This window comes from Pongo abelii, chromosome 8 (assembly GCF_028885655.2).
Source record: "Pongo abelii isolate AG06213 chromosome 8, NHGRI_mPonAbe1-v2.0_pri, whole genome shotgun sequence".
In the NCBI taxonomy this organism is placed as follows: domain Eukaryota; kingdom Metazoa; phylum Chordata; class Mammalia; order Primates; family Hominidae; genus Pongo; species Pongo abelii.
Window position 1 is genome coordinate 112,110,014 of NC_071993.2, and position 26,524 is coordinate 112,136,537.

The following is a 26,524-nucleotide window of genomic DNA, read 5'->3' on the forward strand; positions in this document are numbered from 1 at the left end:
CTGCCATAACAGGGTTTATAGTCGAGAGAGGGAGAGATACTACATAAGCAAACCAATAAATAAGAATGGTAATTACCCACTATGATAAATCTATGAAGAAATAAACATAATTGTGAGAGACAATAATAGGAGGGAGGGCACTTCATTTATTCACTTATTCTGTCAGTCTCCCAACAAATATTTCAGGAGTTACTGCTATCCACAAAGCAAGGCGCATCATTTTGGAGATTTTGGAGATCAAGGCAAACACTAGTATTTTTCTCCTGGGAGCTTGCAATTTAGATGGATTTTCATCTTTTATAGTTATTAGGAAACAAAAATAAAATAATATAAAAACATAAAAGACAATTATGTGTGTGAGTATATAAAATATCCCTAGATTTTGCTTTTGAGACTGAGTCCTATTAAGCGATCTCACGACTGGCAGATCCATGTATACTCTTCCTTCCCCCTTTCTAAACTGGGAGTCAGAAGGTCTGGATAGAAATCAATCCCTGCAATTTATTTTTAACTTCTTTCTCCTTAGCCAGGATTGATTTTTGTCTTTGTGATCAATGGCACAGAGAATAGCTCCACAGCCCAAGCTGCTGTTCAAGCACTTGGTCTGGTCGGCTCCATGTCTATTGAACAGAACATTATAAGCTGATTATGAAAGTGATGTAATGAAGATGTTTAAAGGATGGGCCTGATTACCCCTACTTTCCTGGGGAGGAATGCTTACAGACAGGGGGCTGCTGTGAGCAAGAACCTAGAACTTTCAGGAAGGCAATGTGGCAGGGCATACGGCCTGCCCCCAACAGACAGAGCCTGGTGAAGCAGGGAAGAAGGAAGGGCATTGGAATTAGCTTCTGTTTGCCAGCCTGACTCCCTTTCTCTCTTTTTAGCTTTTCTTTTTCTTCCTTCTACTGTTTCATCTTTACTATACCAACTGCTATTAGATTCGGAATTGCAAGCAAACATCTGTTACAAAAAAAATACATTAAAAAGATCAGCTTTTCCCTCTCTGCATTTCTTGGGCTTTAAAATTGTCTGATTCTTTAATCTCCATGCTTTCCTCCTTCTCTTCTCTTGTTTTCTTATAATCCAGCTTGTTTGATGGGAATATGAAATTAGCCATATAGCCTTGTAACCTCTCGAGGCCAGGCGAGATTGCTTCTTGTTTCTTCTGAGAAAAATGTTCTCGGAAGAGACGCACACCTTGTAATAATGTGCAGGGGTAATTCCACGGAATGCAATTAGAACAGAAAGTCAGCTGTACCCAAGGCCTTCTGTCTGATTCTCTGTAATAAACGCTTTCAGTTTTACTGCCTGCCCAGGTAGCAACTGTTTCCAGATTGCATCAGGAAGAAATGATTTAGAAGTGCTCTTAATGCGATTGTATTCATTATTTCATTGTGCTACGTAGTTTCTTCTTAGGTGTTCTTTGTGTAGAGGTCAGGAAGGGGTGGAAGAGATGGTTTCCTTACTTCCTCTGAGATATCTGTCACAAGTACTTGTGAAGTTGATTGAATGTAACTATCTTGTACAAGAAACACTCTCATTCTCACTATAGTTATTTTTAAAGATTTGTTATAAACCTTCTTCCCTGGTTTTTACCTCCTGGCTAATTTTCTTTATTATTGAATAACCTGTAATTCTTAGATATTCAATTACATTAGTAGTAGCAACTGACACGAATTAAGTGGTCAGCATGAGCTAGGCTTATGAATTAGTGAATTTAATTGTTATGACAGCTTATGTGGTAAGTACAACTCTTCTGTTTTACAGAAGAGGCACTGAAAGGTTAAGCCTTTTTCCCAAGACGACACAGCCAGTAAACAATGGAGTGGAGATTTTGATGTAACCATTTTGGCACCAGAGCCTTCTTTCTCTATCACTGCATGATTCTCCTCCTTAAACAAGAAAGATTCAGAACAACCTACACTTTCTTATTTGCTGGAGGCAAGATGGATCAGGAAATGTGTTAGGGACAATGAGTAAGTACATGGAGTTTAACACAAAGTAGCTGCTTAAAACATGCATGTTGCATCATTGAATATCCACACACACACACACACACACACACACACACACACACACACACAAAACTGGCAGCTTAGAATCTTAAGGTATTGCTTGAAGAAGACCTTCGGCTTAGGAAACCAGGACCAAGGAAGTGAGTGGTTGTGGACCTCAAGCGATGTGACGTTTCTGAGTCCCTACTTTGTGTCAGCACATGTTGGACCTCACATCGTGAGTGTGGCTGTCTGTTTCAAGGTCCAGAAGCACTTAAATGATTGTCCCAAAGACACATCATAACCAATAGGTGAGGGTGGGGGTTGGAATCCAAGTCTAGGCTTGGTTGCTGGGTTCCTTGTTAGTTTTCACAACGAAGGACAAAATAAATAACTTAAAAGATGCATAAAGATACAATTTCTGGTAACCCAGCTGTAACTCTTGGGCATTTTCTTCAAGCAAAACTTCATTCCTGCTATGAACTGCCTCTGCAAAGATAAACCAATAAATAAAATTATAATAATAAGAGTATTGAGCAGTGTCATATACTTTTTGTTAAATATGTCAAACAGAAATGAAGTAGAGTGTTTATGTCATGTAACACACAGCAAACAAACAAAAGTCTACACACACTCACTATTTCTTTCCATTCCCCCAAAACTACCTCTCCTGGTACCAACAACTCACCTTAGCACTTCTGCCCTGCAACCTCTCCAGCTTGACTGGTAATCTTTTCTTCCTTCAAGTTCCCTCCCTACGTTTTCTCTGTTTCTCCATTTGTTATGCAGAACAATTCAGCCAGGTCCTGGTTTCTCAAATCTTCCAAACTCAAATCCATCATCACATCCAGCAAATAAAATGTCCTTCAGTGTTGAGAACCTACTCTACTCTTAAGGCAGTGGGAGTGTAAGTCACACTTATTTTTATAGATTACATATAACACTGTGGGTACGTGCACACATATGTGCATGTGCATATGAATGTCACACTGTGGAGGGTGGTCTAAGATAATCTTTATGCCTACAGTATCTGGAATCTGACAAACATGAGTTTAAATTTCAGTTCAGCCCTCTGCTAGCTGTGTGACTTTGCTGTCTTAGTTGTCCCCTTGTGTCTTAGTTGTCCCTCTACAAAATGGAGATAGGATGAGGGTGAATTTTATTGTAATTGTAGAAGAAGCATGAGAACACATTAAGTAAATTGTTGTGCTTCTGAGGAAAGGATTTTTGTAGCATCTGATCTTCACTCTGCTGAGTACCATGGCATTATTACTGGCCTTATATTGTCATTTGTACATCTTGTATGTTAAGTTTGCTTTCCCAAAGAGATGGTGAACTCTATGAGGTGACAGCTCTATGACCCATGGTACTTAATAGAGTCTGGTCACAAAGGTGCTGAACAAGTACTCGCTGATTGACAAATGTAAGACATAGTGGAATGGTGGCCAGTATCCATAATGAGATTTTTAAACATGATTAACGTTCAAGGAATGATCTAAATTTGGCCAGACCCTTAATTATTACGTGGATTCAGCAGTGGGTGGGGAAGAACATCTTGTACTCTGCTTCCCTGTTTCCTGCAGGAAAGCAAGCTCTTTTATAGCCCCTGATTTTCCAAGGCATGGTGTTGTCAACCACGCAAAGGAATATTTGATGTAAAATTACTACCCATTTGTAAAAGTTCATGCAATTGTCTTTTCTTTGTATTTTACTTATTCTGACTCTGGAAACACAGATTTCAGAAGCCTAGCAAAGTGAAAAGAGCCTGGGGTTGCAAGTCAGAAGCTTTGAGCTTGGCTTAAAGTCTTACCTTTTAGTACCAAGATGACCTAAAGCAGCCTGCCTAGGCCTCAGGCTCCTTAATTTTAAAATGAAGGTGTAATTAGACCTCACCTGCAGGGTTGTGCTCAGATCAAATGAGATTCAGTACAGTAATGAAAACTAATAGCACAGAGTACTCAACAAATATTAGTTGTTATGACCTGAGTACTAGGTACTAAGAGACTATTATTGATGGGTAAGAACATTATCTACCCTCAAAGATATTACAGTACAGCAAGAGACCCCAAAAGGACCCGCTTCCCTGTAATTTGGGACAACAGCTGGTAAGTGCAACAAGCAAGCCACAAACAAAGAGCCCTGGGAATCAGAGGAAGAAAAGATGAACTCCAACTGGGAAATTGGGGTTAGGGGAGCTTAGTCAAGGAGAAAGTTTTTGACACAAGCCACTGTGAAATTCATTGATGCTGAAATGATCTGGGTCAGGCTGAGTCCCTCAAATAACTTCTCCTATACTAGCCATTCTTTGGAAAGGCTCTGGCATAGATACTTTAGGCTCATTCAGGGCTGCACCATGTAGTGGTCATTGTCAGGGCTTAGAGACACAAGTTCAAATCCAGGCTCTGCCACCTTGGAGCTGAATACCCGATGCATGTCAGTTAAATTATCAGTAAAGCAGGCTTCTTGGTATTTCCTTCATGGGGTCATTGTATACAAGAGCAGACAGTGCATATTACATGGTAAGCATAGAGCCTGGCCCTCCAACAATGTTGCTTATGCTGGCAGAGGACAGGAGAGGCATGACACGGAGAGCATGACGGGGAAGCTCCAAGAAGTAGCAGTTGGCATTTCACAAATATTCATGTCTCTCTTGGGGAGGCAGCAGTGTTTTCTGAGAAACAGCTTGACAGATGGCTTAAATCCGTCTACTGCTGTCCCGAAATTCACTCATGAGACATGCAAATCCCATGTTGGTGAAACTTTGCTGTTGTATCTAGCAGCTCACGTGTATCTCGAAGCCTTCCAGAAATCCCATGCCCCAAAGAAGCATCCCTAATTCTCTAGAAAATGAATGATTTTGTTTGCCTTGCCCTTTCAGGATATTTAAAGTATTTTTAATGTATCAATAAAATTAATTATTCTCTAAGCAGCTGTATGCACCTGTCATTCATCCCATGTGGCTAAAGATGTTTCTGTTCTGTAGCTGTGCCCATCATTTTCTGCTGCTTCTCATATTATATATTGCCTCTAGCCCTTCCTTCTGTGCATAGGTGAAGCTACATCAGCAAATTCCAGTGCCCCACGCAATCATTAGGATGGGAATTTATGGATCAACAGCATAATTTTCAGTGAATACACTTCTAAAAGCTTGGGTTCCTGGGAATATACCATAGGTCTATTATAACAATCTAATCATTGTGTTTGTAGAGCATTTTCTGGTTACTTGAAAGCATTTTATTATATTGTTTACTCACAAGAATCTTGTGAGAGAAAGATAACTACAACTAGTTCCTTTTTTATCTGAAAATAACCTCCAAACTCCAAGAGATGGGTTAAATGCCTAAAAGTGCATGTCTAATAAATGATGGAGCTGAAAATAAAATCACAGATGTTACAGTGTGAAGGAACAGGACCTTCCACCTTTTCCCTTCTCCTCTCTCACCATTTTGATTTTATTTTCTGAAGTACTGGGATACTATAGAAAAGAAAGAGGCTAGTATCTAGTATAAGTATATTTCATTTAAATAATTGACCTCATAATGTCCACCCATAAAAAGGAATTAGGCTATTTGACGTATCAAGTTGAACAAAAAACTTATACAAGTATTGGACAACCAAATAAGCTAGAGCTCTTGCAATATCTTCTTTAACCTCCTCTCAGTTCCATTTTCTTTCTCTTTTCTTTCTTTCTCTCTCTCTTTTTTTTTTTTTTTTTTTACAAAACCCTACCAATCCACAGTCCACAAGGAACAGAACCATTTTTGAGCACAGAGAGGGGGCAATGTTTTGATAGCAGGTTTGAAGATTTCTCTTTAGAGGTTTCATGGGCAGTGCCTTCCTTTTCTTTCCCCTGAAGCTCTGGTGTTCTTATCTATAACACTGAAAGTATTAGCTCTTATTACATTATTTGGAAGTCTTCAAATGCTCCTGAATTTTGGACACTAGGATGATAATGATAATTCAAGTTCGTATCTGTCCTTTTGTATTTCTGCCCTTATCTTTGCTTTTTTACCCACTCAAATATATACACAAAAAAAAAAAAAATAGGAAAGAGAAAGTGCAAAGAACTTCCATTTTGAAGGCTCAGGTGAGCATCCTAAGAACTTCTTCCCCTCAGTCTAAATCATGAAAGCCAGAACACAAAGATAAGTCTCGAAGCCATTAATAATCAAGTCTCTTGGAGATCTCTATCTGTGGTTTCCTCTAGGAATTCATCTTGGCTGAGGGCAAGGAGAATTTCTATCCTTTATCCCTGATCAACTGGGATCAGGTGGCACACATGGCTACCCCAGCACCTCTTGAAGCCTCCAGGTTGCATACATAAACCGCCACCATAGTCAGTCTCCAGAAGGCCTCTAAGATGTTAGACTGGTGCTGGCATTTTTGCCTCCAGTTCTACTGGCTCAGATAATATGCATTGAGTACGTGCTATGTGCCAGCTGCAAGGCTAAAGCTCTTACTATATTTAATTATATTGGATTCTCATGATAACTTCTCAGTTGATAGTACTAATATCTGTGTTTTCCATGAGAGAAAATTAGGAAGGTTAAATTATTTGTACAAGGTCACCAAACCAGAAAGTGGTATGAGCGGGATTTAAACACAGGTCTGAGATCCCAACTAATGTGCTGTTACTTACTATGCAATTGGAAACTGATTGAGTCCAGACCCTTTATTGTATTTGAAGGAATAGTGTCAGAGGGTCGGGCATGCTAATTCTTCTTCTAGTTTTGTGTGTGGTCTAGACACAAACTCTTTGCCCCATGCTTTCCTAACCCACCACCCTTTCTCTGCCATACTAGCATTAACAAAAGGCAGTGAAGGGTCCAAGAAGTTGCTCGGCAGGGCTGCTGAAAGTGGCAGTTGTGCTGTCAGTATTTGTTGACCAGTGAGTGTGCTGACAACTTCAGCATGCATCTTCCTTTCAGCATCTCCCCTACACACACACACACACACACACACACACCCCCCCACCCACCCACCCACCCAGAGCAATACTGGCTTCAGTGTCAACTATCTTATTATCTCATATCTATTGTTGGTGAAACTATTTGGGGGCTATTATGTTAGGGCACCAGTAAAAGATTTTATGTGCAAATCTGTTTCAAAGGAGGCTCAGCCATAGTGTGATGTTGGGTAATAGACCCACTCTTTCTGGGCAGATAAAACTGCATCAATATTGCAGAGCCTCAAGGACATAAAATGAGCAAACGCCAGTTAGACAAACACTAAATTCAAAGTCAAACAGTCTAACAGAGGAGATGACATGCTGATAGGATGCCATGTTGTTCCAAATGCTGTACCACACTTTTGATTCTGACTCATAGTGTGGTCCCTAGGAAAGCAGTGTTGGGAAATCAGCTCAAGGTGGCAGAAGTAGCTAATTCATCCACGCATAAGACTCTAGGGCCAGACTGACATGTATAGCAACTTCCTGATGAAACTTGTGGCTGTTTATAGACTCCTATGGTCCAATATTTGGAAGACTGTTTTGTTTTATTTTGTTCTTAAGATAAATGTGATCTTTGAAGGAATTATGTAAGTGGAGAGAGAAAAGCCCCAAAAAGTCAAGATTTCTTATAAATAATAGGAACTGAATTAATGAGCAAAGGAATTAGAAAAGTCAATTGTGCATCATAACATCTTGGCTGATCCTTTTGTTTCTTTAAAGAGGAAGAAACACTGCAGAGGCAGTGTGAGAAGTAACTAAGGTGTACCCTTAGAGGTGGTCATTTCTCTTAGCTTAGACAGATTATTCACATAATATTCGATACAGCACAATCCTCTAACTGGAAAAGCTTCCACATGTCATTTCTTATTAATATGACAGCTCTCATGTAAGCCCAATTATGGTTCTTGTTCACAAATTCCCATAGCAACACCAAGCACTTCTGTGCGACAATGTAGCATTGATTTCTCTGAACTTGGAAATTGATAGGAACCCTCACATAGAAAGATCTGCCTTGGCCGTGGGTGCATTAGTCTGTTCTTGCATTGTTATAAATACCCGAGACTGGGGAATTTATAAAGAAAAGAGGTTTGATTTGTTCATGGTTTTGCAGGCTGTACGGGAAGCATGATGCTCAGCTTCTAGGGAGACCTTGGGAAACTTACAATTATGGCAGAAGGTAAAGGAGGAGCAGACGCATAATATGGCCAGAGGAGAAGCAAGAGAAGAGAGGGGAGGTGCTACACACTTTTAAACAACCAGATATCACGAGAACTCACTATTGCACGGACAGTACCAAGGGAAATGGTGCTAAACCATTCATGAGACATCTGCCCCCAGGATCCAATCACCTCCCACCAGGCCTCACCTCCAACATTGGGGATTATACTTCAATCTGATATTTGGGTATGGACACACATCCAAACTATATCAGTGAACATATTTTCTGGGAATTGGAAATTAAGTGACATGGGACCCATTCCCCTCCACATAGAGGTTTGGAAATTTCACATAGCCTGAGGGACCAGCAAAACCTTTAAAAGTCAGATAAACTTGGGTTCAAATTCCACCTCCACCATTTATTAGTTGTGTGTCTTTGAGTATGTTATATAATTTTCCTAAACCTGTTTCCCCACCTGTACATAAAATAGAAGGCTAGCATGTACACAGGAATGGTTGGCATATAATAAATGCTCAAAAATATTATTAATGTCTTTACCATGTATGGTACTGGTAATGCTATTAACAATAATGATAGTAATAATAATTATTGTTGTGGATATTAAATAATATGAAAGTAAAGCACCCAATATAGAATAGATACTCAAAAATATTTGCTTCTGACTCTCTTCTAAGATTACCTATGTCTCCTTATAAATTCTAGAAACAGTTTAAGTTTTCTCCTGTGACAGAAATAGGCTCAACTTCTAAATCCCCAAAGGGAGCTAGGAAATGACTCAAGGCCCTTTGGTTCTAATTTTTGGGGGCAGATTTCTGTCTTTCCTCCAGGGCAAGCCGTCTTCCAGAAACAAGGATAAATGAAAAAATAAAGGATCTGTCAGGTTAGGCTTGGTCACAGCAAGAGCGGGAACAAGTCAGAAGAGATAGATGTGTTTAAAGGCCAATGCATTTGTCCAAAGGAATCATTTTCACTGGCCAGGAGCCCAATTAAACCTGTAAAATGGAAATCCAGAAAATCAGATTAACGAGCCAGTCATTAGTAAGGAAAAGACCCAGCTAATTCTGTGTTTAGCATGACGGATGGGCCCGGAGCAAATAATTGGATGACATTCATCAAATGTAAAATAAAAGGTGTCACCAAAAGGAAAAGTGGTAATAATCTTTGGGATTTACAATGCCAGCAAATTTGCTTGTAAGGAAGAGAAAAGTTCATCAAAACAGATTAATAGTCACTAAACTTTATTTCTTTCTTGTGTGCCAAAGAGCCACAGGATCACAGAGAAGCAGCAAATGCATGCAACAGCCTGCTTTTACCCTAACATTGTGAAGCAGCAAATGCATCAGCTTGCTTTTGTGAGGACTCTGCCCCTGAAGGGGTGTGCGATCTTTTGAAAATAAATTCCTGCTTTTGTGAGGACTCTGCCCCTGAAGGGGTGTGCGATGTATTTGAAAATAAATTCCTTTGACCATCCAGGAACCAGGCAGGAGTTGAGAGTTCCTCACTACAACTGTGTTTTAGTCAGTATCCAATGGAGGAAACCAAACTCAAAGTCTTTCTGCTTAAGCAGATTAATTCCAACAATCTGTTATTCAGTAAGTGAATAAATATTGACTCCCTGCTGTGTACCTGCCTCTATGAGGTGTGCTGACTCCTGGTTAAGGGTTCAGGTGCAGACTAGAGTTGGAGAGCCCAGGTTTATAAGGGTTCAGATGTAGGCGAGGGTTAGAAAGCCCAGGTTTATATTCTGGCTGTAACAATGAAAGGCTATATGATGTTGGGCAAATTAGTTGCTCTCTCTCAGCTTCAGTTTTCTGACCTGTATGAAATATTCTTTGCATGATAGTTATTATTACTCTTGGTTTTATTACCTTACTTCTGCTTTCCTAAGAAGATATTATTTTAAAAATATAGCACCGGACTAGACGCAGTGGCTCACATCTATAATTCCAGCACTTTGGGAGGCTGAGGCAGGAGGCTGCTTGAGCCCAGGAGTGTCTTTGGTCACTTTGAGACCAGCCTGGGCAATAGAGAGAGAGCCAGCTTCTACAAAACATAAAAAAATAAAATTAGTCAGGTATGGTGGTTTGCACCTGTAGTCCCAGCTACTTGGGAGGCTGAGGTGGGAGGATTGCTTGAGCTGAGGAGGTCAAGGCTTCAGTGAACCATGATTGTACCACTGCATCTAGCCTGGGTGACAGAGTGAGACCCTGTCTCACAAAATAAAATTTAAAAATACAGCTCCAGTGTCAACACAGATTTTCCAGGAATGCAAGGAAACAAAACCATATACATGCATGTCAATTACAGAGATTTTTAAAAAGTTTTTCACAAAAGATGTTGGAATCAAGATAATCTATTGTGTTATTGCAGTGAAATAAGAAAGATGGACAGAGGATTCTTCTTAGTCACAGAAGGAGGAGCACAGGCTTAGAGCCAAACTTTCTGAGGTTCAGATCTGTCTTATCTTGGACAAGTCACTCAAAACCTCTGTAGGGTTGTTATGAGGATTAAATTAGGTAATTTTCATAAAGGCTATGTGCAGTTCTGGAGTGTGGTAGATGTGCTCAATTAATGACTGTCTTATTATTTTTATTATTATGTATCCACTGGTCATCTGCCAGAAGACCAGCTCTCTCAGTCCCTTTCTGCTTATAAACAATGGAAATTTATTTTTCACAGTTCTAAAGGCTGGAAAGCCCAAGATTAAGGCACCAGCATGTTGGGTATCTAGTGAAGGCCCAGTGTCTGCTTCCAAGATAATGCCTTGAATACTGAGTCCTTACATGGCAGAAGAGTAGAAGGGACACAAAAGAAAAAAAAACAAGCCTAGCTAGTTTTCTCCAGCCCTTTTATAAGGCACTTTTCCTTTCCTGAGGAAGAAGCCCTCATGGCCTAATCACCTCTTGAATGGCCCCAACTCTTAATACTGTTGCAATGGGGATTAAGTTTCAACAGGAATTTAGGAGAGGACAGAAACAATCAGCCCATAGCATTTCATCCATGACCCCACAAATTTATGTCCTTCTCACATACAAAATACATTCATTTCATCCCAATAGCTTCAAATGTGTTAATTTGTTCCAGCATCAACTTTAAAATCTAGGTCCAAAGTCTCATCTGCGTATCATCTTAATAAGATGTGGGTGAGACTCAGGGTGATTGATCCTGAGGCAGATTCCCCTCCAGCTGCGAGCCTGTGAAATCAAACAAGTTATGTGCCTCTGAAATACAATGGTGGGACAGGTATGGGACAGTCATTCCAATTTCAAAAGCAAGCAAAAGGAAGGAAGGAATGAGTAACAAGTCTCAGTGAAGTCCAAAACCCAACAGGGTAAACAACCTTAAATCTTGAGGCTTAAGAATAATTTTCTTTCACTCCATGTCCCACCTTCCAGACCATGGGGTGAGGATTGGGTCTCCAAGGCTCTAGGGGAGGACCCTGCACCCATGGTTTTGGGTAGGTGTAGCACATGTAGCTGTGACAGATTAGAGTCCATGCCTGCAGCTCTCCCAGTCTGGTGTTGCACTTACAGGTCTGGGGTCTGGTGAGGGCTTCCCTTCCACAGCAGCTCCCACTAAGCATTGCCCTAGTGAGGACTCTTTGCAGTGGCCCTGCCCTGATGGCTCCACTGGGCATCACTCTAGTGAAGACTCTGCTATGACCCTACCCTTATGTTGGTTCTTTGCCTGGGCTCCAAGGCTCTCTTGGGCATCCTTTGAAATGTAAGTGGAGGTAGCCCTGCTTCCACAGCTGTGGTACTCTGTGTGCCTGCAAAGTTACCACTATGTGGATGCTGCCAAAGTTTATTGCTTGTGTCTTCTGGAGCAGCAACTTGAGCCGAACTTGGGTTTGCTTGAGCCACAGCTGCTTAAGGAGAGCTGCACCAGAATGTGGCGATCAGAGACTTGAGGTGGTATTGGACAGACAGCCCCAACATCCCATGGGAGCCTGGCTCCTCCCTTCAAATTGTTCTTCCCTCAAGGCCCTGGCACTCTGGGCCTGTGATGAGCATGGCAGCCTCGAAGATCTCTGGTATGCCTTCTGGGCCATTGTTTCATTGATCTGATGATTAGCATCTGGCTGCCTTCTATCTGTACTAATTTTACCAATGGTCCCTTGGCCACACCCTAGGTGTTCTCTCTCAAACTTGCCTTTTTAAACTTTACATGGCCAGGCTGAGAATTTTCCAAATCTTTAAGTTCTGTTTCCCTTTCAATTGTAAGCTCTGTCTTTAATTCATGTCTCTCTTCTTGCATTTTACTATAAATGGCCAAAAAAAGCCATGCAGCACTCACCACATTTGCTTTGATAGTTCTTCCAGATATCCTTGTACGTCGCTTACAATTTCTGCCTTCTACAAATCTTTAGACACAGGCACAATTAAGCCAAGTTTTTTGCCACTTTACAGCAAGGATGACCTTTCCTCTAATTTCCAATACCTTACTCCTCATTTCCGTCTAAGACCTCAACAGCATTACCTTTACCATCTATATTTCTACAAGTATTCTGTTCATGACCAGGTAAGTAATTTCTAAGGATACTTAAGTTCTTTCTACAGCTCCCTGCTTCTTCTGAAGAAGGGTCCTCACCAGAATTGCCCTTAATGCTCTGTTTAATGCAGTATAGGGTTTTTTTCTAGTATTCACTTCAAAACTGTTCATACACATATTCATTACCTGGTTCCAAAACCACTGTCATATTTTTAGGTATTTGTTATAGCAATACCAATACCAATTCAGTACCAATTTCTGTCTCAGACCATTTCTGCTACTATAACAAAATTATTTAGACTACATAGTTTATTTCTCACATCTGTAGAGGCTGGGAAGTCCATGACAAAGACACCTGCAGGTTTGATGTCTGATGAGGGCTTGGTCTTTGTTTCTAAGATGGTGCCTTGAACACTGTGTCCTCACATGGCAGAAGTGATGAAAGGGAAAAAAGAGGGTTAGCTAATTTTCTCTAGCCCTCTTATAAAGCACTAATCCCTTCATGATGGCATAGTCCTCATGTCCCAGTCATGTCCTGAAGGCCCCACCTCTTAATACTGTTGCATTGAGGAGTAATTTTCAACGTTCATTTTGGAAGGGACACAAACATTCAAACCACAGAACCAGCATTGTCTAGGAATGAAGTAGGTCACAACCTTGTAATAAGCTATAGAAGAATAATTATAGGAATGTGTGTGCCATGAGAGTGAATGTTGAAAGTGCTGTAGAAATGAAAAGAACAAAGTTCAGTAATTGAGAGATAGGAGAAATTAGAATGAATTGGTAGCATTCAAAAACCCTTCCATGAACTCATAGGATTTACACTGAGGTTTAATGCATCAGTTGGATTTTGGCAAGTACAGAGAAGGACACAGTCAGGACAAAGGAAGATTGGCAGGATGAAGCTTGGTATCTCTGGGAAATACTGCAGTATCAGAGGTACTTGGAGACCCCAGGGCTCTGTGGCCTTCATATAGCCCCTTTGTGTTTTGGACCATTCGACAATGCATTTAAAGTATAATTTCTATCTTCATTATTTACTCAATCACAAACTTTCCTGGGTTGTGTGTGAGCTTGTAAGAGAGTCTGTGCTTCTGCAGGGCTGTAATAGACATGGGAGGGTGAGTTCTTAAGGCTGTGGGGCTGATCACGCTATTCTCTTTTGGCCATTGGTGACTTGGAAACGCCAATGTTCCCAGCCCTGCCCTGGACTTCTGATAAGAGGCGGAGTGTGCTATCATTTTGTTCTCTGTTGAGGCAGCTGGATCTTCCAAGGAGAAGCTCCTTTTAATTGATGATCTCTGGCCAGCATTCAGGAATGGGACTTGCCTTCTCAGATGCTGGTCTACTTTCCCAGGAACATGTTTGGTGAGGTTCAGGGTGACCTGTAGAGAGATGGTTATTAAGCATATGATAGGTGACCAGATGATATATTTTGGGGGTGTAAAAGCTTTGTCATCAGGTATAAGGACTCCTTTGGGGGTGATGAAAATGTTTTAAAACTAAATAGAGGGTCTCGCTGGATCACACACTGTGAATGTACTAAATGACACCGAATTGTACACTTTAAAATTATTAGAGTATGTGAATTTCACCTCAAATTAAAAAAAAAACACCTTTCTCATCATTGTAAACACAGAATTCAGGAAATATCTACATCTGAGAGAGAGGCAGGGGGTCAGAGCAGGTGAGGAGCACAGAGGTCTATGCAAATTGTTGTTAAAAGTCTAGTTCTGAGGTGTTCAAAGTGTGGTTCCCAGACCAGCAGCATTGGCATCACCTGGAAATTTGTTAGAAAATTCTTGATCCCCAACTCAGATCTATTGAATCAGAGACTCTGCAGATGGGCCTCAGTAGTCTGAGTTTTCACAAGCTTTCCAGGTGATTCTGATGCATGCTGAAGTTTAAAAACTATTGATCTAGTTTCTGGCTTAGCAGGTATGTTTACATGTGTTGGTTTTCTAATTAAATGTAAAACCAAATTAAACAAATACATACAATCATGTAAGAACTAATGGTGACTGTGTGTTCAGATCTAAGGATGATATTTTATGCACTTGAGACTTATTTGGAAAAGGAAAAAGACTTCAGAGCAACCTATTGATCTTAATATAGCAACACCCACCTCTAAGCCAACACAAAACAATATAGATTCAGAACAGATGCTGTATCAAAATAAAAAAGTTTTAAAGTCCAGAAATACAAGGCAAGAATTATGGTAATTAGATGTGGATATTTCTCCCTGAACACCAGGGTGAAAACCAGTCTCTCTTCTTGGTTCACAGCATAAGCCTTTGCACCAAGTTTTTCCAAGTCTCTGCCCTCATGCTGACTCTGACATCTGCTCTACCTGGCAGCGTGTGGTGCCTGCTTTGTGGGCTTCCGATCTGTGCAGAGCAAGGGGTAGCCGTGGGAGATTGTCATCTCCCTCCCTGAGTGAGGAGAGATGGGTGGCTTCAGTAGAGATGTTACAGCTCTTCTGCTCTTCTGCTCCCAGTAGGGCCTGTGGATGGCTGTCAGATTTGGATCAGACTGGGAGGACTGGCCTGTCTCCAGCCTGTGCTTGGACCTTAGTGAGAATGAAGCATGTGCCTCGAGTAATTGCCTCCTCAGCGCAGCAGCCTGGTTGCTATTGTTGTCCTGCTATTTTCTCTGAACAAGCCATGTTATCTTTTCCTGTGAATATTAATTTCCCCTGAGTTAGGATAATTGGGCCGAGAGCAGCCATCTGCAGAGCTGTGCCATGTTGGCAGGGCTTTTCAGCAGGCCCTGGCCAGAGGACCATTTCTTGGCATGGTTTCCACTTTCCTCCCATTAAGAATCTATCCTTTCACAAGTGAGGTTACAGGGCTTGTCCCTGAGCCTTCTAGCCAGAGATAACAGAGTTGAGACTCAAACCCAGGATTTCTGAATTTCAAATTTGGAGTTCTTCCTCTAACTTTTGATGTTTTTAAGTATCTTGTATGTGGAAAGAGTCAATAAATATCTGCTTAATACATGGATTTGTAAATATGAAGGAAAGAAATCTGTGCTTAGATCAGAAGTGAGATTACATTTCAAAATAATGAGAGCTTTGAACAAGAGTAATTATTCAGATCCAGGAAAAATACATTTGACAATTATGTTATGGTTGGAATGAATTAATAAACAACTCAAAAAGAATAAATAGATCATGGGTGTAGCCCACATTGATAGCTTCTCTGTTTTTAGTTGAAAATACTTACTAGGTATGTACCATGTGCAGAGCACAGTGACCAAATAGAGTCAGTCTCTGTTCTGAGGGAGAATCTGCCAGTGGGAAAGATTGTTGTAATTGCCCACCTGTGATCTAAGCACCATGCAATGGGAGCAACTCAGAGTGCTGTGGGATTAGAGACCTAAAGCCAGCAAGGAATATTCTCTAGAAGGTAATTACAAATCCTTTGTGGTTGTTGATAGAAGAGCTAATACTTTCCAACTTGTGCATGATCTGTGGCCTCATCTGATCTCTTTATGTTTCCCCCACAATCTAGGTAACAACTGGTGGAAGAGCCAGCTACTACGTGTCTTATCGAAGAGAGGCCTTTGCTCAGATAAAGCTGCCTAAGTACTCGTTGCCAAAGGTACTGCATGCACCACCAGTGGTCCTGGGTCCCTCTAAGCAAAGGGAGGGTTGGAGAGGCTGCCTTGTTGGGCTACTGGGAGGTTTTATCTGTTTGGAAGGACTGTTGGCATTTAGATTCACTCACCACCAAGTCGTTTGGCCTCCCTTAATGGTGCACAACCTGGATTCTGTATTCCTGTCTTAGCTGGGTACCAGCCAAGAGCTTTGATTTCCTGTAACTCAAAAGTCTGGTATAACCTTAGGTCATTTCCCAGGGGCAGTAATGAAAGGAACACTAGCTTTGGAATCTCCTCTGAGGGGCTCTCCCTTTTGCAAAGGGCTTTATCACCAAATAGAAAGCCAAACTCAGCAGGAGGACAGATGCTATATGAGTGTGCATAAAAGTGCACAGATAAGTCTGGTGGTTTTCTTGCTTCTTTCTACATTTTAAGGCTGAATAAAAATGTATTGTCTATGTTTCTACTCCCCCTGCCACCATGAGTAATTAAAAAAGGGTAAATTAATAGAATGTTAATATCAAATGTTGGCATTTTAACTCTTCTATTGAAAAATCATAAAACTTACTTTGGGGACCCCATTCCTTGCGAACACTGGCTTCTGGAGGGAGATGGACCTTAGAACCTCAGTGTGAAAATGGACAGGTTATAATTGCGTCACTTAATGAGGCTACAAAGAAGTAAAATCTCAGGTTGGACACATATCAAGTGTAATGTTGCAAAGACTTGGGTCTCTAAGCTGGTACTAAGGAACATATTATGAAAGACTAAATGAGTACAGAGGTGGAGGAATTATGGCATGAGAAAGTGGATAATTTCCTACCCCCAGTTATTATTCATTCATTAATTTACGCATGCATATATTCATTCATTTACTCTTTTATGCATCCATTCAACTATTCTTTCTCCATTTAACTTTTACTCTGTGAACTAAACTCTATGAATAGAGTAGTGAATAAGGCACAAATGGTCCCCGCCTTCATGGATGTTATGTTCTGGAAAAAAAATACTGAATAAGCAGCGATAGGTATGAGAGTGTTATAGAAGTTCAAGGGCCATCTTGGCATAAAAGGTGGTTTTAGTCAACTATGGGTAGTGAGGGCAGTTTCCTAGAAAAAGTGATGTTAAGTTGATGCAAGAAAAATAAAGGAGTTAATTGTGCAAACAAAGATGGGGAGAAGCTGATAGAAAATAGATGCATAGGCTCGATTTTAAGAGACAGCACCATTCATTCAACAAACTAAGAAGCCATCTTGAGAGACTGGATTGCAGAGAGGCTGATAAGGTCAGTAGAGACCACTTTAAATAGCTTCAAGGGCCATGGGAACCAATTTCTCATTTTCTCTACCCTCTCTCTGATTAGCTTTATGGGACCATTGTATAGTATTGTGTTTGCAGGATGTACCCATCAGATATTCTAAACCCAAACAGGAAAGAGATATTCCAGCTTGGAGAAGGTTAGAAAGGGGAAATTCACAGTTATGCTCTTTCTAGAGGAGAATGCCCCATTACGGTAACCGGAAGGTCTCCCATGTTTCTAAGCCTAGGAAATGAGTTTACGGAACTTTCCAAGCCATCTCCCTGAGGTAGGGATTATTTGGTTTCTGTATTTGTGCATCTTTTATGTATTTTTAACCTTCTCAGGAAAACAAACCATTCACTCCCCTGGACAGTGTGGCTGCAGGTGGGGACAAATGAGGCCCTGAATTGATCACAACCCTAGAACACTCCGTTAATGATTAGCAACCCGAGGCAATTTATTGTGGTGGAATGCCATCCGCTTAGTCCCTTTTATAGAGCCTCATCCAGAGCAGCTTCTCATTAATATGAGGGCTGCTGTGAAAATAGCTGGATGGTTATCGATCCCCTTCATTAGCCAGTGCTGGCCCAAGTTTTCATAGTCAAAGCTGAAGAGGTGGGGACAGAGAGGGTGGAGGGAGATTGGTTCTTTCCATTGTTCAAAAATGAAAATGGCTTTTAAGCAAGTGTTGCTGTTCTGTGCAGTGCTGTGGATGCTTTTAGGTGACTTGCTTAGAAACAAAGGCATGAAAAGCTCCCTATCATCATTGCCCTTGCACCTCTGCTCCCAGCTTACATGTTCAGAATATGCTCTCCTGGGGTACTCCATAGCTTTGGAGTGTTTGGCAGAGAATGAAATGAGTGCCATTAACAACGAGGAGCATTATTAGGAGCCGCAGCCTTGTGCTGAGCCCTCCATAACTCAGTCCCTGGGCATCAGGTTGGTGCTCTTAGTCCAACAGGCATGAAAAGCACACAGCAGCAGAGGGCATGGGGCAGGTGATAGGAAGCAGGTAACCTAGGGAAAAGACAGATGAGCCTATGAGCAGAAACCCTGAGCTTTCATTCCAGCTCTACCACTTACTTATCCATGAGCCCAGGTCTTCACATCTGTGAAATGGGGATAATATTGTTTGACAGTGTTGTGAGGATTTAATGAATGGCTCATTGTTATTCAAGTGTGAAGTGTTCGACAAATCTAAGGAACGGTTTTGGTCTGGGGGGAAATAATACCGAGGCTCTTAACCTGTCCTACATGGAGATCAGTGTTCATAATGGGATCACATCCCAGACTGACCTTGGACTCAATATTGCCTTAAACCCTCACTTTACCACGCTGAGCCTGATATACCCTCTTTTGTCTCTTAGATTCTGGACTTATTCTTAACTTACTACTCTAATAAATTGTTTCTACAAGAGAAAATATTTTTGTTTCTTTCTGTATGGGATTCAGGTTGGAAGTAAAAATGTTGATCTTTGCCTGAGCCCTGTGCTCCTGGAAAACAGCCAAGGTTAAGAAATTCTGCACCCTTTCATGTTTGGGAAATGGCTTATTGCAGACCCCCTCTCTCCATATGACTTGATAAGACTCAGACGTCTGCCTTGTTTACCTATAATAAGACCAGATTCCCATTCTTTTTCTCATAAATAATTTGCTAAAATGTTGTCCTACTGGCCAAACTGGTCAAAACGCCTGCTAATTTGACTTGCTCAAACTTAAAACCAGCTTTTCTGTTTCCTCAAGCCCCTGAACTTTGACCCACTCTTGAGCTTGTGTAAGCTGAAGCAAGCATGGCAATGAGGAACAGCCCCCCTTAACAGCCCTTCTGAGAATCAGCTGACCCCAAAGAAAATTTCCTGTTCAATTGCTCGATCATGCCACCTGCACACCCTACTTTTCACACCCAGTTGTTTCTAGTCTTCTTTTACTTTTTCCCATAAAAGTCATTCTTTTCTGCCTTCACTTCAAGGTGCTTGCAGGTATTGCAAGTCTTTTCAAATAAAATCTCTTCTTACCTAAGTCTGGGTTCATTTTTTATTTGACAGTAGAATATAGTTAATTCCGTTTTGAATAATAAAAGAGAGGAAAGGGAAATATGTCTTAGAAAATTCATTATAATGATAATAACAATGATATTAACCTTTGTTTCCTTAGTTTTTACATTTCCCCAAATACTGATTTATCCTTCACTGCTGTGTCACGGCCACACTTCTCAAAGGGTTATCTGTAATTCTAATCTCTTTTCTCACTTCCTATTCACACTTCAACCTACTGCTGTATATTCTTTGCCTGTACATCCATCTATCCACTATTTCACTAAAAATCCTAGCCATTGCTACAGTGGCCGCCTACATGCCAAATCAAATAGATGCCTCTACATCTTTATTGCTTTTCACCATTCTGGAACATTTGATACTGATGAAAATAATCCATACTTGGTACTCTTCCCCTTTGGTAGTTTTTTTTTTTATGATTTGTTTTTGTGGATCCCCTTCTTACCACTCTCTAAATGTTGGTGTTCCTAAGTTCTTCTTGTATTCTGCATGGCTCCTGGGTGACTTCATCCCTCACTTTTTTTCAATAGTGGTGACTCCTATATCTACAACCCCAGCCCATATCTCTCCATTGAACTCTAGACCACATATCCAACTGCCTATTTGATGTAGATCCTCTTAAAGATATCCTATTTAACCAAGGTTGGAAACTAAGCTTCTAGTCTGTACTTTATAGTCCTTATATCCCATCTTTCAACTATGTTTACTTATATACTCCATTTATTTCTTCAGTAGTCTTTTGTTGGATGTCTACCATGTGCCAGATACTCTGGTGAGTATTAGAGATAAAGTGATACATCAGAGAACACAGTTTATGCTCTTTGGGATCTTATAATCTAATGAAAGAGAGAGACATCAAACAAATAATTATGTAAGAGACTATTTAATTATAATTGTAATGAGTGCTATAAGGGAAAAGAGGAGTTTCATACGTCACGTTATCTGAGGCATTATATATTTGTCTTACTCCCTTCTCCTCCTGTAGGTTTTACCTCCTTGCTATCTCACCAGTCTGTCTCCTGGGGACCTCATGGAGAACTGGCTTCCTTGGTTCAGGCCCTCCTGAGTTATTATCTGGACTGTTGCTGGGACCTTTTAAGCCTTTCTCCCTGCCTCTAGCATTGCCCCTCTTAAGTCTTCTCTTCACAGTGCTTCCGCAATTAATTTGATCGTGCAGGGATCCCTATCCTCTCTAACTAAATCTCTGTATATATCAATTCTAATCATGCCTTTCTCTTGCTTAAAATCTTGTGATAATTTTGTGCTATTCTTTGGGCAAAAGTTAGGTGTGCCATAGCTCCCCTTATGATGTACCCACTGTCTGCCTCACCTCCTTCAGAGGAAAACTGCTTTTATGCGATACAGATTCCCACACATTTCCTTAACTGTTCCATCCTCATTGTCACCTGTAAGCATTTGTACTCCAGTTACCATTTTTAGCACCTCTATCATAGCACTTAGTCAAATTTGAGAAAGGCCACTAGAGTATGTGATGTCTCCACCATCAGAAGACAACTTCTTTAGGGCAGGTTTTACTTTTTCTCTATTTCCGTTGTCTGACACATGGCAGATGCTTAATAACAGGGGTATTTATATAATGAATAAAGTTACATTAGGCCTAGATTATAAGAAAATGTTTCAGTATCAGTGAAGTATTTTCACCATTGTTCACCTAGGAAGTCACAGGTTTTAGTTTTCAAAAGCAATCATAACTCTCCCAAATTATTGTCTTGGCAGGGCAGACATGGAATGTTATTTATAATTGCTTTCCAAATATAAATATGTATGTGATTATGTCTGATGCTTTTCAAGTTCCAAGTTTAGTAAAGTCCCAGTCTAAATTTACTCTTATTGCATTTTCCCTCCTTGGATTTCTCTCTTTAACACCAAAGTTTTCCCTGCATGTTCTCAGGACCAACAAGTAAGGCAATGACATATGCTATGGAGCTAAACTGAGGTAACTCAGTTTAAGAAATAAGCTTCATTATTGTTCAGGCCTCTATTGGACCAATTTTAGCTAATTATGCTTTTCTTTTTCTTGAAGACTGAATGTTCTAGTTATTATTGGTTGACCCCATTCAACCATAAAGACCTATTTAGACAAAGGTTATATATTTCAGAGTGTTTCAAAGAGTGATTCCCTGGACTTAGATGCACCAGAATCATCTGGAGGGCTTGTTCAGATGGAAGAATCTAAGGGTCTACTCCAGACATACTGAATTATAATTTCAGGCAGTGGTCAGGATTAGAGGCAGCCAGGTTTGCTGTATGTGCATTTTAGGTTAATGTTCTTAGCACAAGTCTGCATGCTATTAAGATTGCTACGTCATTTTGATGCACACCAAAGTTATATCCCCACTGATACAGTGTTTAAAAGTTAGCTTCTTGATTAAGATTAGGTTTAAATTAAGATAAAATTGTAGGTTTATATCCTAGTAATGTCATTTGTTAGCTTTGGCAAATTAAGGAATTATCAAACAGATATCTCAGAATTCTTAGGAGAATTCTTACCAGAGAGCAATCTTACTCCAGAGCCTGGAGCACTTGTTCACCAGGTGACACAGCCCCAGGACAGCATTAACCTAATATGCACTCACAGCGAACCTGGCTGCCTCTAATCCTGACCATGCTCTGGTGTTTTAAGTTGTTCTTTTCCCATTTCTTTTACATTAGTTTAGTCTAAAATAACTTAGCTCATTCATTTTTATGACCAAAACATCTGGGAAAAACCAGGCATTTCTATTGCATTTTTAACAGGGTAAGTGAATTTAATTCGTATTTCCTGCAGCTGTGATTTCCCCTCCTACTGGGTTCTTGGGCATTCATTCCACACCAACACAACACGATTTCATCACATGGTTTTTAAGAGTAAGCTTTTTTTCCATTTTCAAGCAGCTCAACAGGAACCTATAATTCTACAAGGTGTTTAAGCACAAATGAGCAAGTGAGGTCTTAGTCAAGGTGACCCAGAGAGTTCAAGGCCAGAGGCTGAGATTTGACAAAGAATCTTCAATAAAAAGATCCAGAACTTGCTTTTCTACTTCTCTCACCTCCAGGTTGTCCAAATCAAATGGGTTTACTCCTTTATAAATCATCTTGGAGGAGCTCTCTGTGGTGCTGACATTACAGACATTGCTGTTTCTTTTTACTTGAAACGGTTTCTAGGAAAGGTTGGTCAAACACAGTAAAGGCTAGACCCTGCCTGATTATTAAGTTACAGTCAGCTCCACTCCCCCATCATCCTTTTACCAGTGCTTTCCATCACAGCAACAAGGTTGCCTTTCCTTCTGCTATCTATTACTCTTTGGCATATACACCAGTATGTTTATGCAGTTTTCAACTACTTCCATTTTTGGCAAATGATTATCCATGTCCTCCTGACTGTGTAAGTACTCTAGGTAAGGGCTTAAATTTGTGATAATCTTTGTACAGTGCCTGCCTACACAGGCAAACAGCCTTCTGTAAATTATTTGGCATTGTAAACTACTAGATTTGATTTTAGAAATGATCCAGACAGAGCAAGACCCTGTCTTTAAAATTTTTTTTTAATTAAAAAAATAAAAATGATCCAGTCTGGGATTAAAACTAAAGTGATGTCAGGGACCAGGAAGTTAACATCAGTATGTAAGTGGCAGACCGTAAGAATATACGAATATAGAGGGCTGAGACCCTAACTTGGGGTCCTGACTCCATCTGAAAGACCAGAGACTCTGGTTTTCGGTACAGAATATGGCCAAGCTAAACATTTGTGATTTATATTTACTTCATGAGTCATCAGTTTGAAATCTCTAATCTAGAGGTGATATATCCAGTGACTGGAAACCATCCGTTATGCTGGAGTCAGACTACAGAGGTTTAAAACCTGGTTCTTCCATTTGATGGCCATAGAATCTGAAACAGACTGGTAAACTTCTGTGTGCCTGAGTTTGCTCTTCAGTAAAATGAAAATAATCATACCACTTCCCTCACAAAATTATTTTCATTTTTAATTGAAAAAATACATTTAGATGGCTTAGGATAGTCCCCAAAGAGATGTTTTTCTTGGTAGTCCAACCTCTTCACTAGGTGAGAAAATTGAAGTTCAGAGAGACTGACACATTCAGCATCATGCAGCTTACTTACAGCCGTGCTTATATTTTGACCCAGAACATTAAATTCCAGGTTGAGTATCCTTTTCTCTGTATCAGTGATCTTCAACATACTTTCATTGGCAGCAGAACCTCCATTACCCTTTGCTCCTAAAATATTACACAGAATTCCACTGTATACAACAGATGCAAGTGGTTCTGCTCTGATTGAAACAGGATTGCAGGTCTAGAGCCCCACTCATTGGTTATACCTCCATGCCACATTTCTGGCAATCCTCACGACTCCGAAGATTTTAAAGAAAAGCGTGTAAACCACCATACTACAGAATTTAAAAACATAAATGAATATCTAATGACAAGATAGACTCTGTCTTCGTTGCATGCGTGAGCTTCCTTTAGCAAGGGTGTCTGTCTCTGTTGGCACTAACTCTTAAATTTTAGGTATAACAATAAAAAATGAAAGTAGATGAATCCTTGAAAGCCATGGGAAACGATATCAACAAAAGCCCCTAACACCCATTTTGCTGTCACTTAGCAAGGAATAGAAATCATGAAGCTCATAATTTATAGCCTTGGTTCAACATGGAATTGTTTAACATTGCCTATAACTCAAGCTTTTTCTCAGCAATTTCATAAGTCATGGTAATTACTTGGCATCCCAATGGGCAGAGAGATATGGAGATCTGCTGCCTTACAAGCCTTCCATCTTCTTTCAGGACATGCACATCATCAGTACAGATGAGAACCAAGTATTTGCAGCAGTCCAAGAATGGAACCAGAACGACACATACAACCTCTACATCTCAGACACGCGTGGGATTTACTTCACTCTGGCCATGGAGAACATCAAGAGCAGCAGAGGTCTAATGGGGAACATCATAATTGAATTGTATGAGGTATGTAGCCAAAATTGTCCTTCCCTTGTGTCTGTCTCTCTTTTTCATGAGTTTTAATGGTATAAACACAAGCACTGGAGTTCTGGGTTCAGATTCCAGCTGTACCACTTGGCAATTGTATGACTTTGGGCAAGGGACTTCTATATGCCTCAATTCTAGTAAAATAGAGATAAAATATTTACCAAGGAGATTATTGTGAGATGAGAGATGATGGATATACTGCATCTAGTGTAGTGGCTGACTGAACAAAGTTAGTATTCTTGTATGTATAAACAATTGATTACTAGACAGAAATTAAGGTACTTGGCCTAGGTGATTTTTTAAGTAGCTTTGTAAACTCTGTGTTGCTTTTATGGACCCTGAATGGAGGGAGTAGTGCTATTTATGTGCCTTAAATTATTTGGAAAGTCCTGTTTTATGAACAAATCTTATGGGAAAATAAAAGCAAATATCAGTGGTGGGAATGAGAGTTTTTCTAAGATGCCACCAGATGCCAACATCTATGCAGGGTAAAAAACTGGCCTTGACATAAGTATGTCACTTATATTGAGCTTGTTAAAAAGTGTGATAACTAATTAAAGAATAATTTACTAAGAAACCAAGTGACTCCATGTAGTAACTGTAGAGAGAAAGAGAGAAAAAAAGAAACTACTTTCAGTGACCTAAAAGATGTGGTACCTTTTATAGTGACAGTATGTGACCTTTGACAGTCCTGGACCCAGTGAAGGAACTTGACTGACCACCTGGATATGAAGGATTGAGTTGAGCAATGAAGCTGTGTCTCATTGTCCAATATTCACCAGTAACCAGTGGCCACACCCATACAGACTGTGATGGTTGAGATCATTCACAGAAAGAGATACGTTGTCTATTCTGGGTGGTGGCCTCAGAGTTGGGTGAGCTGTTCCCTTGTGGGTTTTCCTATTGAGGAGTGGGAGTAGCTACATGCATGGGTTTCTACTTTATAGTGGTCTCCTCTAAGCAGTGCCTGTCAAAGTCCCAGCAGCCCTAAATTGGTATCTAAGTTGGCTACTCAGTTACTGAGTGATAAGTTTTGGTTCTGTGTCCCTACCAAAATCCCATCTCGAATTGTAGTCCCCGTGTGTTGAGGGGGGGACCTAGTGAGAGGTGATTGGATCATAGGGGTGGTTTTCACATGCTGTTCTCATGATAGTGAGTGAGTTCTCACAAGAGCTGATGGTTTTAAAGTATGAAACTTCCTCACTTCCTCTCTCTCTCCTGCCACTATGTAAGACATACCTTGCTTCCCATTTGCCTTCCACTGTGATTGTAAGTGTCCTGAGACTTTCCCAGCCATGCAGAACTGTGAGTCAATTAAACCTCTTTTCTTCATAAATTACCCAGTCTCATAATATCTTTATAGCAGTGTGAGAATGGACTAATACACTGAGAATTGTAGAAATATTTAAGATTGCATCTGTTCTGTTAGGCAGAGAGATGATAACATAAAGGCATGGGGCAAATGAATGTACATTTTAAAACAAGGAGTGAATGTCATTGGGTAGAAAGCAAAATCAGTAGAAATACCCTGATTTCCTAGAGAGTAACTGACAAGTGCTGAAATAATTCCCTTAAACAACAAGGTCCCAGTTTTGGAAATGTTCCAGATTGTTTTACAGAGGTGTGGAGACTAGTAGAGATGACTAAGGGGAGTAAATACTTTTGGGAAGCTTACATTTCTATGCCTCTAATCATACCAGGAGGTAGAAATATAACTTTGTTGTTGGACAATAAGTCACATCTTGTGGGAGGGTTTGGATTAATGTTCCCAGGACTAAGGCCATTTCAAGTTCCTGTTTGTACAAGTAAAGCCGTAGAGATAAGACTATGATTCATGTCCCTGTGATCAGACCCAAATAGGGGTGGGTGGGCATTGCTGCAGATGACCTTGTAGTCAAGAAATTCTGGTGTCTCTGATCCTCTTGGTACAGTGGGTGAGTTTGCCACTA

The 26,524-nt window shown here is 40.4% G+C and overlaps 1 protein-coding gene across 3 annotated transcripts in view; it reads left to right on the forward strand.

The window, feature by feature from the left end:
- Positions 1-26,524, forward strand: part of SORCS3 (sortilin related VPS10 domain containing receptor 3) — a 631,492-nt gene that overhangs the window by 488,376 nt on the left and 116,592 nt on the right. For all 3 annotated transcript variants that reach the window (XM_054522833.2, XM_054522832.2, XM_024253734.3), the window contains exons 8-9: positions 16,129-16,218; positions 24,375-24,554. In XM_054522833.2, the coding sequence (XP_054378808.1) occupies positions 16,129-16,218; positions 24,375-24,554 (270 nt within the window). The remainder of the gene's footprint in view (positions 1-16,128; positions 16,219-24,374; positions 24,555-26,524) is intronic.